The 12,828-nt window shown below is 35.4% G+C and overlaps 1 protein-coding gene across 1 annotated transcript in view; it reads left to right on the top strand.

Moving 5' to 3' along the window:
• CCDC7 (coiled-coil domain containing 7) overlaps nucleotides 1-12,828 on the top strand; it is a 187,734-nt gene that overhangs the window by 31,624 nt on the left and 143,282 nt on the right. The window contains 1 exon segment of the mRNA XM_028506254.2: nucleotides 804-884. Within this exon segment, the coding sequence (XP_028362055.2) occupies nucleotides 804-884 (81 nt within the window).

Here is a 12,828-nt window from a genome sequence, read left to right as displayed (position 1 = left end):
GTCATAATTAGCATTCATTTTTAACACAAAGAGATATTTATAATGTATACACATAATGATTACTTTTTTGTGACCACCCATAGCCTTTTAGGAGTTTAAGGCTGCAATGCTTGATTTTCTGCAACTATGCCATTAATGAGTCACTACCACAATGTACTTATACATTTTCTTTCTGGAAGAATTTGCTAGTATAGAATTTGGAGCATTGCTTCTTGTCTTATATGTTTGAATGAATGTACTGTATTTTGCCATGTAAAATGTGCTCCTATGTATAATGCACACCCATGTTTTTGGTCCAAACTTTCAAGGAAAAAACTTTCATTTTATTTTTTAAAATTCAATTATTTATTTATTTATTTGTTTATTTATTTATTTATATTTAGATACTTGGTTTTTTTGTATTGTAAAGGAATTTTAACATTTATTTTTGAGCATGTTATGGTACAAAAAGTTTTATATAAAAAGTAATTACAAAACACAAGAACAGACATAAGGTTTATAATGCAAACCCTTATTTTCCTACAAAAAATTTGGACAAAAAGGTGTGTATTATACACAGTAAAATAAGGTAAGTTACATACACAAAATTATTTTCAAAACTAGGACACATGGACAAAAACTAGAGGAGTGTGGAAATGGGAGGGAGGTGGGGAGCACTGGGGGGTGGGCTGGGATGGAAGTAAAAGACAGAAAACTATACTTGAACAACAATTAAAATTAAAAAATGAGAAAAAATAAAATATAGATGAATATACATATAGATTCTGAAATAAAGGCAACTTTCTGTTTTGTTATTTTCAAAGGTTGGGGATGATCTGAATTCATTCATGGCATGTTCACAGTTTGCAGCTCAGCTAGAAGAAACAGTTAAAGAGGAACATCATGTATGTATTCTCTGCAAAATGCTAAGTATAAAATATTGCTTACCACTTTAACAATTTAAAGTTAATGATATCAATAAAACAAAACTATGTAATTAATTATTATTAACAATAATTTTAGCAATACATTATTTAAAGTTACATTGGTTATTTGACTCGGATGTTATTATCTGGTCAGCATTATTAGCCTAAATACAATGCCTTAAGTAGTTATAAAGAGCATGAGAAAGCATTATTTATTTTTCCTTATTGCCAACACAGGCATTTAGATCTGTGAGTTTTCCTTTAAGTAAAGCATGGATTGGGTCATTTGTATTTACATATGTAGTATTTATATTTTATTGTGTGTTTTTATAAGTTAATATTACAAAAGTAACATAATTAATAAAGATAAAAAATTTGAAGACATGCAAAAAGGAGAAAATAAAAATTCCTATAATTTTATTTCTCCAGGGTAACCAACTCTTGTAAACATATATTTGTTCACCTTCCCAGTTTTCCTTAGTTATATATATATATATATAACTAAGGAAATATATATATGCCACACACACACAGATACATATTTCTTTAAAAGTGAAATTATATTTTGCATACTATTTGGTAATTACTTTTTTGAGTTTTAAAAAATAACCTGTTTTACATGATTGTAAAAGTATTCTTGTAGAACATGTGAAAAAGTGAGAAAAGTAAAAGGGGAAAAGTTATATGTAATCTCACTCTAATATATATTATCATTGATATTATAGAATAAATTTTTAGTGTTTTACAGTACATATGTATGCACATATATGCATGTATACATGTATATACATTTATATGTACATTTATAGGTACATTTTTTTCAGTCTTTATTGTGGTTTATTTATTTATAAAGTAAACATAACATAAAATTATCTTAACCATTTGTAAGAAAGAATTCAGTGGTATTAAGTACATTTATATTATGCAAGCATCACTACTATTTATTAGAACTTCTCACCTTGTAGAACTTAAACTCCGTACCCATTAAACAATATTGAACTCTCTATGACTTCCTCTTCCTGGGCACTGGTAACCACCATTCTACAATTTGTTACTTGGCTTTTTTCCTTTTAGTTTCCACATATAAGTTAGGTCATGCAATATTTGTTTTTCTCTTTCTGGCTTATTTCACTTAACATGTTTTCTGTATTTATTTATGTTGTCACAAATGGCAAGATTTAATTTTTATAACTGAATAATATTCCATTGTATATACAAGATCTGTCCAGGAAAAGCCCAATCATTGTTAATAAAACAAGAATGGTTTGTGTGACATCAATGTAACCTGGCAGCCAAGGAGAGTGGGCTGGAATGCACTGGAGCAAGTGCATTCCAGCCCACTTGCTGTCCAGAATGTGTGGACAAAGATGACTGCACTGTACTAGTCAGCGTTAGATGGTGGTGTTGAGTGAGCAGGTGTACCGTGTAGCCATGCATTCAAAATGAATGAATGCATAGAGCAACAAATCTGTGTTAAATTTCACATTAAGCTTGAGCATTCCTCTCTAGAAACTGTTCAGATGATCGAGAAGGCTGCAACCATGGGCAACTGGTGGTTGGCAGCTTCATCAAGACAGTGAATCAGCTTATACATTACATCTGGTGCAGTTTTTTGGCAAAACATCAAATCACCCAGGTGACCCAGTCCTGCAATAGCCCAGATTTGGTGTCCTGTGACTCCTGGCTCTTCTCAAAACTAAAATCACCTTTGTAAGGGAAGAGATTTCAGGCCTTCAATAAGATTCAGGAAAATAATACAGGGCAGCTGATGGTGATTGAGAGAACTGTGTGGGGTCCCAAAGTGCTTACTTTGAAGGAGACTGAGGTGTCATTGTCCTGTGTACAATGTTTCATGTATCTTGTATCTTCTTCTGTAAATGTATCTATTTTTTATAGTACATGGGTGGATACTTTCTAGAGAGACCTCATGTTTATCATATTTCTTTATTCATAAAGTGCCCACTTTATGCATAAAGCGTCCACTTCCATCAGTGGACAGTTACATTGTTTCCATATCTTGGCTGTTGTGAATAATGCTGCAGTGACTGTGGGAGTGCAGATAGACAACTCTTTGAAATACTGGTTTTGTTTACTTTGGATGTACATATGTAGTAGGATTGCTATATCATATGGTTATTTAATAAAATATTTCAAAATTCTTGAGGAACCTCCATATGATTTTTCATGATGGTTGTACCAATTTATCACAGGTTTCTTTCTTTACATTCTCACAGACATGTTCTCTCTCTCTTTGATAATAGCCATTCTAACAGGTGTGGTGTTTTTTAAAAATTGTTGTTCAAGTAGTTTTCTTCTTTTTCCACCCACCCCTCCCCAACCCCAGGACTTCTCACCTCCCTCCCCTGTTTTCCACCCCGCCTCGTTATGGTCCACATGTCCTTTATAATTGTTCCTGTAAACCCTTCACCCTTTTCCCCAATTATCCCCTCCCCTCTGGTCACTGTCAGCCTGTTCTCAATTTCAATGTCTTTGGCTATAATTTGCTTGCTTGTTCATTTTGTTGATTAGGTTCCTGTTAAAGGAGAGATCATATGATATTTGTCTTTCACTGCCTGGCTTATTTCACTTAGCATAATGCTCTCCAGTTCCATTCACGCTGTCCTAAAGGGTAGGAGCTCCTTCTCTCTTTCTGCTGTGTAGAATTCCATTGTGCAAATGTACCATAGTTTTTTGATCCATTTATTTACTGATGGGCACTTAGGTTGCTCAGGGCATTTTATTTTTATTTTTTAAAATAACTTTTATTTTTTTATTACAGTTGACACATATTATTGTATTAGTTTCAGGTGTACACCTCACTGATTAGACATTATATAATTTACTAAGTGATCATACAGATGGGCTCACACCCATGTGACACCATAGGTAGTTATTAGAATATTATTGACTATATTCCCTAGGCTGCACTTTCCATCCCCATGACTAGTATTCACCCCAGACCCCAGCCACCCCCACCTCCCTCCCTGTTTCCACTCTTTGTTTTTGTCCATGTGTCCTTTATAGTTGTTCCTGTAAAACCTTTCTCCCTTTCCCCCCATTATTCCCTCCCATCTCCCATTTGGTTACTGTCAGTTTGTTCTCAATTTCAATGTCTCTGGTTATATTTTGCTTTGTTGCTTGTTTTGTTGATTAGGTTCTAGTTAAAGGTGAGATCATATGGTATTTGTCTTTCACTACCTGGCTTATTTCACTTAGCAAAATGCTCTCCAGTTCCATCCATGCTGTTGCAAAGGGTAGGAGCTAACAGGTGTGGTTTTGATTTGTATTTCCCTGATGATTACTGATGTTGAGCAACTTTTTATGTACCTGTTGGCAATATGTATGTCTTTTTTGGAAAAATTTTTATTTGTCTAGTTTTTTGACCACTGTAATCAGGTTATTTATTTATTTTCTTCCTATGGAATTGTATGACTTTCTTATATGTTTTGAATATTAATCTCTTATAAATATATGGTTTGCAAATATTTTCTTCCAATCAATAGATTGCCTTTTCATTTTGTTGAGTGTTTCATGTATTGAACAGTATCTTTTTAATTTGATGTAGTCTCACTTGCTCATATTTGCATTTTTTTAAAAAAATATTTTATTGTTTATGCTATTACAGTTGTCCCCACCTTTTGTTATGCCTGGACTTTTGGTGTCATTCAAAAAAATCATTGTCAAAATCAGTGTCCTAAAGTTTGTTTTTTATGTTTTCCTTCAGGAGTACAATAGGTTTAGATCTTACATTTAGGTCATGGATTCATTCTCAGTCAATTTTTGTACATACTGTAATGGGAGATTCCATCTTTATTCTTTTGCATGTGGATATCCAGTTTTCCTAGTACTCTTCATTGAAGAGATTGTTCTTTGCCATTTTGTTGTCTCAATAGCCTTCTCAAAAATCATTTTGCTATATATGCAAGACTATATTTCTGAGTTTTAAATTCTGTTTCATTGTTCTATGTATGTATCTTCTTAATTATTGTTTTAATTTTTATTTTAAAAATAGATATAATTAATATATAATACTGTATTAACTTAGTTGAATTTTTAATTCTCATGCCAGGGCATATTCATTGATTTTAGAGAGAGAAGAAAGGAAAGAGAGAGATAGAGAAATGTCAATTGGTTGTCTCTACCCTCTGACAGGGCAGCAAACCTACAACCTACATATGTGTCCTGACCTGGAACCGAAGCAGCAGACTTTTGGTGTATGGAATGATGCTCCAACCAACAGAGCCACACTGACCAGGACAATATGTTTCTATCTTTATGCCAGCACAACTCTGTCTTAATTACTGTTGCTGTTGTATATTTTAAAATCAGGAAGTTTGAGGCCTCCAACTTTGTTTTTCTTTTTCAAGATTGTTTTAGCTATTTAGTGTCCCTTGAGATTACATAGGAATTTTAGTATGTTTTTTTTATATTTCTGCAAAAAGTTTTATTTGAATTTTGATAGAGATTACAATGAGTTTGTAGATCACTTTGATAATGTGGGCATTTAAAAATATTGTCTGCCACTTTCGAGCATGGAATGTCTTTCCATTTATCATATCTCTTTTGATACTTTAGTAATGTTTTATAGTTTTCTGTGCACAGATCTTTCATATATTTCATTAAATTTATTCCTAAATATTTTTATTTTTTGATGAGATAGTAAATGGGATTATTTTCTTAGTTTAGTTTTGGATTGGTCATTGTTGACATGAAGAATTTAATTTTTGAATGTTGATTTTGTATCATTCAACTTTGCTGAGTCTTAAATTAGTTTGAACATTTTTTGTGGACTCTTTAGGGTTTTATACATGTAACATCATGTCATTTGCAAACAGATAATTTTCCTTCTTTTTTCCCCAAATTTTCTGCTTTTTATTGTTTTTTCTTTGCTGATTGTTCCATCTAGAACTTCCAGTACTGTGTTGAATAGTGATGGTGAGAGTGGGCAGGGAGCCTTGCCTTCTTCTTGATTTTAGAGGAAAAGCTTTCAGTATTTCCCAACTGAATATAATGTTAGTTGTGGCTATTCTTACATGAATTTTTATTTTTATGTTAATTATTTTTTCTATTAGTTATTGAGTATTTTTATCATGAAGTGTTGAATTTTCTCAAGTGCTTTTTCTGCAACTATGGAAATGATCATGTAGTTTTCATCCATTTTGTTTATATGGTATATTACATTGATACATAGGTGATATATTATGTTGTTACATATTATTACATATGTTAAGTCATTCTTATATTCCAAGTATAAATCATACTTAGATATGCTGTGTGTTCCTTTTAAATACTTTTCAATCTATTTGCTAGTATTTTGTTTAGGATTTTTTCATCAATATTAATCAAGGATATCGGTCTGCAGTTTTCTTGTGTTCTTCACTGGTTTAGACAACATGGTAATGATAGCCCCGTGGAGCTGATTTGTCAGGTTTAGTTCTCTTTATTTCTTTGGAAGAGTTTGAGAAGTATTGGTGTTAATTTTTTAAATACTTGGTAGAATTCTTTAATGAAGCCATATAGTTTTGGAGATTTTGTTTTCAGGAGGCTTTTGCTTATTGTTTCAATGTACTACCTAGATATTGGTCTGAAAAGGTTTCTTTTTAAAATTTTCATGGTTTGGCCTTGATAGGTTATATATTTCTAAGAATTTATTCTTCTTATTCAATACTTTGGCATATAATTGTTCATACTAGTCTCTTATGATCCTTTGTCTTTTAGTGCAGAGTAGTGTAATAGTTCTTTAATTTCCAATTTTAGGTAGGGGAGTCTTCTCTTTTTTTTTTACTTTTTAAAATGATTCATTTTTAATTGTTCTTCAAGTTGTCTCCATTTTTACCCCACGATGCCCCCTGCCCCACTCATCACTGCCTCTCACCCATGAACCTATCCCATTTAGATTTGTCCAAGGGTCCTTTTTACATGTTCCTTGATGGCCCTTTCCCTCTTCCCCTTCCTCCTTGGTTACTGTCAGATTGTTCTTAATTTCAATATCTCTGGTTATATTTTGCTTGCTTGTTTGTTTGTTGATTAGGTTTCACTTATAGGTGAGATCATATGGTATTTCTCTTTCACTGCCTGGCTCTTTTCACTTAACATAATGCTTTCCAGGCTCATCCGTGCTGTTGCAAAGTGATGGAGCTCCTTCTTTCTCTCTGCTGCATAGTATTTCATTGTGTAAATATACCACAGCTTTTTGAACCACTAATTTACTGATGGGCACTTAGATTGCTTCCAGCACTTGGCTATTGTAAATTGTGCTGCTATGAACATTAGGGTGCATGGTTTCTTATGGATTGGTGTTTCAGGGTTCTTAGGATATAATCCTAGCAGTGGAACTGCCAGATCAAAAGGCAGTTCCATTTTTAGTTTTCTGAGGAAAATCCATAGTGTTTTCCACACAGGCTGCAGTCTGCATTCCCACCAACAGTGCACTAAGGTTCCCTTTTCTCCACAGTCTCTCCAACGCCTGTTGTTTGTTGATTTGTTTATGATGACCATTTTGACTGGTTTGAAGTGGTACCTTATTGTTCTTTTAATTTTCATCTCTCTCATGGCTAGTGATGCTGAGCATCTTTTTGTGTATATCTGGGCCCTCTGCATGTCCTCCTTGGAGAAGTGTCTGTTCAAGTCCTTTGCCCATTTTTTAAAATATATATTTTATTGATTCTACTATTACAGTTGTCCCATTCCCCCCCCTTCATTCCCCTTCACACTGCACACCCTTTCCCATCCACATTACCCCCTTTAGTTCATGTCCATGTGTCATAAGTTCTTTAGCTTCTACATTTCCCATACTATTCTTACCCTCCCCCTGTCTATTTTCTACCTACCATCTATGCTACTTTTTCTCTGTACCTTTCCCCCCTCTCTCCTCCTCCCACTCCCCTGTTGCTTACTTTCATGTGATCTCCATTTCTGTGGTTCTGTTCCTGTTCTAGTTTGCTTAGTTTGTTTTTGTTTTTGTTTTGGTGTGGTTGTTAATAATTGTGAGTTTGCTGTCATTTTACTGTACCTGTTTTTTATCTTCATTTTCTTAGATAAGTCCCTTTAACATTTCATAAAATAAGGGCTTGGTGATGATGAACTCCTTTAACTTGACCTTATCTGAGAAGCACTTTATCTGCCCTTCCATTCTAAATGAAAGCTTTGCTGGATAGAGCAATCTTGAATGTAGGTCCTTGCCTTTCATGACTTGGAATACTTCTCTCCAGCCCCTTCTTGCCTGCAAGGTCTCTTTTGAGAAATCAGCTGACAGTCTGATGGGAACTCCTTTGTGGGTAACTATCTCATGCTGCTTCTAGGATTCTCTCCATTTTAATCTTGGCTAATATAATTATGATGTGCCTTGGTGTGTTCCTCCTTGGGTCCAACTTCTTTGGGACTCTCTGAGCTTCCTGGACTTCCTGGAAGTCTATTTCCTTTGCCAGATTGGGGAAGTTCTCCTTTATTATTTGTTCAGATAACGTTTCCACTTGTTGCTCTTCCTCTTCCCCTTCCAGTACCCCTATAATTCGGATGTTGGAACGTTTAAAGCAGTCCTGGAATTTCCTAAGCCTCTCCTGATTTTTTTTGAATTCTTGTTTTTCTGTTCTTTTCTGTTTGGTTGTTTCTTTTTTCTTTCTGGTCCACTCCATTGATTTAAGTCCCAGTTTCCTTCCCATCACTATTGGTTCCCTGTGCATTTTCCTTCATTTCACTTAGTGTAGCCTTCATTTTTCCATCTAATTTATGACCAAATTCAACCAATTCTGTGAGCATCCTGATCACCAGTGCTTTGAACTGTGCATCTGAATGTTTGGCCATCTCTTGGTTGCTCAGTTGTGTTTGCTCTGGACCTTTGATCTCTTCTACCATTTGGCCCAGTTTTTTTTGTTTGTTTGTTTTGTTTTGTTTTTGTTTTTGTTTTTGTTTTTGTTTTAAAAAAACTCTTGTCATGCCTGTTATGTGTGAGGGGAAAAGCCTTAGGTGTTCACGAGGGCAGGGCAACCCAGTTCTGGGTTGTGATTCTGTATGTGGGGGTGGAGTCCAAGAGGGAACAATGGTGCTTGCTCTGCTCTCTCCTGGATTTCAATCCCTTCCCCCACTTCCCCCAAGCAAACTGGGCCTTTCTGGTGCTGATTCCCAGGTGGGTGGGCTTGTGCACATTGTAGGACCCTGTGAGTCTCTCCAAGGAACTCTCCTGTGAGGCTTGGAATCTCTCCCTGCACTGCAACCTTCACAGGTGTCCCCAGTCGGTGCCTTGGGGTTTTCTTTCCCGGTGCTGGGACCCTGGGTTGCATGGTTGGTCTCACTCCCCAGCCTCACCTTCGTTATCTGAGCAGGCGAATTGGGACAGCCTGGTCAGCCAGCTGCCTTGCACGCCATGCCTTGCTTCACAATCTCTGCCTCGCTGGGTCTTTCCGTTGCCACCCTGCGCCTGGGGTCTGCCAGCTGCTGCCTGCTCACCCAGGGTCTGCCTGCCTGCCTCCATCTTGCTCACCTGGTGCCACTGCTTTTGGTGCTGTGCCCCTTCTCTGCCTGGCTGCCTGACTCCACCCCATCTTACGGACTGGATATTTTAACTCCTTGGTTGTCCGACTTCCATACAGATCAATTTTCTGTCAGTTATGGTTTTTATTTTGTTTTGAAATTGTTGCTGACCTTATATTGGTTGTATGAGGAAGCACAGTGTGTCTACCTATGCCTCCATCTTGGCCGGAAGTCTCTTTGCCCATTTTCTAACTGGGTTGTCTTCCTGGCATGGGCTTGAATGAGTTCTTTACATATTTTGGAGGTCAAACCCTTGTGTGAGGTTTCATTTGCAAATATGTTTTCCCATATGGTTGGTTCTGTTTTCATTTTAATTCTGTTTCTTTAACTATGCAGAAGCTTTTTATTTTGATGGGATCACATTTGTTTATTCTCTCCTTTATGTCCCTTGCTCTAGGGGACATATCAGTGAAAATATGGCTCCATAGGTGAGATTTTCCTGCCTATGTTTTCCCATAGAACTTTTATGGTGTTACAACTTATATTTATTTCATCCACCTTGAATTTATTTTTGTGTATGGTATACGTTGGTGATTGAGTTTCTTTACTTTTCTTTTTCTTTTTTTTTTTTGTATGTAGCTGTCCATATCTTGTAACAGGATTCGTTGAAGTGGCTATTTTTACTCCATTTAATGCTTCTGCATCTTTTGTTGAATATTAATTGACCATAGATACTTGGATTTATTTCTGGGCTCTCTGTTCTGTTTCGTTGGTCTCTGTGTTTGTTTTTATGCCATTATCATACAGGGTTTTGATTACAGTGGCCTTGTAATATAGTTTTATATCAGGTATTGTGATGACTTTTACTTTGTTCTTCTTTCTCAGAATTGCTGTGAGTATTCAAGGTTGTTTATGGTTCCATATAAATGTTTGAAGTGTTTGCTGTATATCTGTGAAATATGTTGTTGGTATTTCACCTCCTTGGTAAGGTTGTTCCTAGGTATTTTATTTTTATTGTTGCCAAAGCACATGGGATTTTTTCCCCCTTATTTCTGGTTCTGGTCTTTCATTGTTGGTGTATAAAAATCCCTTTGATTTATTAATATTGACTTGGAACCTTGACGGTTTGTCAAATTCACTTATTAGGTCAAGCAGTTTTTTGGTGGAGTCTCTACGGTTTTCTGTGTACACTATTATCATCTGCAAACAGTGACAGATTTACTTGTTACTTTCCAACTTTGATGCCCTTGATTTGTCTTTCTTGTCTGATCACTATGGCTAGGATTTCCAGTACTAACTTGAATAGAAGTGGTGAAAGCAGACATCCTTGTTTTGTATCTAATCTTAGCTTTTAGTTTTTGCCTGTCGAGTATGATGTTCACTATAGGTTTCTCATACATGGCCTTTATCATGTTGAGGAATGCTCCCTCTGTTTCCACTTCGCTGAGTGGGTTTTTTTTTTTTATCATAAATTGGTGCTATAGCTTATCAGGTGCTTTTTCCATATCTGTTAATATGATTATGTGATTTTTTTGTACTTTTTTTTGTTTATTTGATGCATTATGTTTATTGATTTGTGAATGTTGTACCATCCTTGCATCCCTGCAATGAATCCTCCTTGATCATGGTGTATGATGTTTTTAATGTGTTGCTGGATGCAGTTTGCCATTATTTTGTGGCAGATTGTAGCATCTATGTTCACCAGTGATTTTGGCCTGTAGTTTTCTTTCTTTGTCATGTCTTTGTCTGGTTTTGGGTTTAGGATGATGCTGGCTTCATAAAGAGATTGGTAGTCTTCTGTCTCTTGGATATTTTGGAATAATCTGTGAAGGATAGGGGTTAGTTCTTCCTTCTGTGTTTTGTAAAGTTGTCATGTGAAACCATCCACTCTAGGGCGTTAGTGTGCAGGGAAATTTTTTATTACTGCTTTGATTGTATCAGCTGTTATCGGTCTGTTCAGATTTTCTGCTTCTTCTTCATTCAGTTGGGAGAGTATATTTTCTAGAAATTTGTCTGTTTCACCCTGTTTTTCAAATTTCTTGGCATATAGTTATTAATACTAATTTCTTACAATCTGTATTTCTGTGGCATTAGTTGTAATCTTTTGTCTTTCACATCTGATTTCACTTATTTGGGATGTCGTTTTTTCCTTATGAGTCTGCTTAAAGCCTTGTCGATTTTGTTTATTTTTTCAAAGAATCAGCTCCTGGATTTATTGATACTTAGCATTGTTCTTTTAGTCTCTATGTCATTTAATTCTGCTCTGATCATTTCCTTTCTTTTCCTTACTCTGGCCTGTCTTTGTTGTTGTTCCTCCAGTTTGTGGTGCTATAGGGTTAGGTTGTTTATTTGAAATGTCTCTGTCTCTTTTTAGGTAAGTCTGTATCACTATGACCTTCCCTCTCAGGACTTCCCTTGCTTTCTCCCATAAATTTTGGAATGTTGTGTGTTCATTTTGATTTGTTTCCAGAAGCTTTTTGATTTCCTCCTTGATCTCATTCTTGAATCATTAATTGTTTAATAGCATGCTATTCATTCTCCATGAATTTGAGTGTTTTTGAGTTTTTTTTTTCTTGTGGTTGGTTTCTACTTTCAACCCCTTATGATCAGGGAAAATGCTTGATATGATTTCAGTTTTCTTGAATTTGTTGAGGCTTGTTTTGTGTCCTGTCATATGGTCTATCTTTGAAAATGTTCCCTGTGTATTTGAAAAGAATGTGTATTTTGCTTCTTTGGGATGAAGGGTTCTTTCTATATATATATATATATATATATCAGTGAAGTCCATTTGATCTAGGGAATTGTTCAATGCTGCAATATTCTTGTTGTTATTTTGTTTGGAAGATCTATCCATTTTTGATGGTGGGGTGTTGAAATCCCCTACTATGATTGTGTCACTGTCAATATCTTTCTTGAAGTCCTCCAAGAGTTTCCTTACATATTTGTATGCTTCTATGTTGGGTGCGTACATGTTTACAATGTTTATATCTTCTTGATGAATTCTTCCCTTTGGTATGATGAAGTGTCCTTCTTGGTTTCTTTTTATGGATTGTTTTGAGGTCTATTTTGTCTGATATAAGTATTGCTACCCCAGTTTTATTTTCCTGTCCACTTGATTGGAACATTTTTTCTAACCCTTCACTTCAGGTCTGTGTTAGGTCTTTTGTTCTGAGGTGGGTCTCTTGTAGGTACCATATGTGTGGGTCATGTTTTCTTATCCATTCAGCTACTATATGTCTTTTAATCTGTTAACATTTAATCCATAAACATTTAAGGTTATTATTGTTAGATACATATGAATTTTTCTGCCTTTGTATCTGTGTTCCTCTCTCTCACTCTTTTGCTTCCTCTTCTTATAGTAGTCCATTAGTATAGATGGCAGGGTTGGTTCACTGAAGGTATATTCTTTTAGCCTTCTTTTGTCTGGGAAAACTCCATTCTTTATTTCACCTTC

The sequence above is a fragment of the Phyllostomus discolor genome, chromosome 1 (assembly GCF_004126475.2).
Source record: "Phyllostomus discolor isolate MPI-MPIP mPhyDis1 chromosome 1, mPhyDis1.pri.v3, whole genome shotgun sequence".
Classification (NCBI taxonomy): domain Eukaryota; kingdom Metazoa; phylum Chordata; class Mammalia; order Chiroptera; family Phyllostomidae; genus Phyllostomus; species Phyllostomus discolor.
The sequence above is the reverse complement of the archived record's forward strand: the minus strand, read 5'-3'. Positions and strand labels throughout refer to the sequence as shown.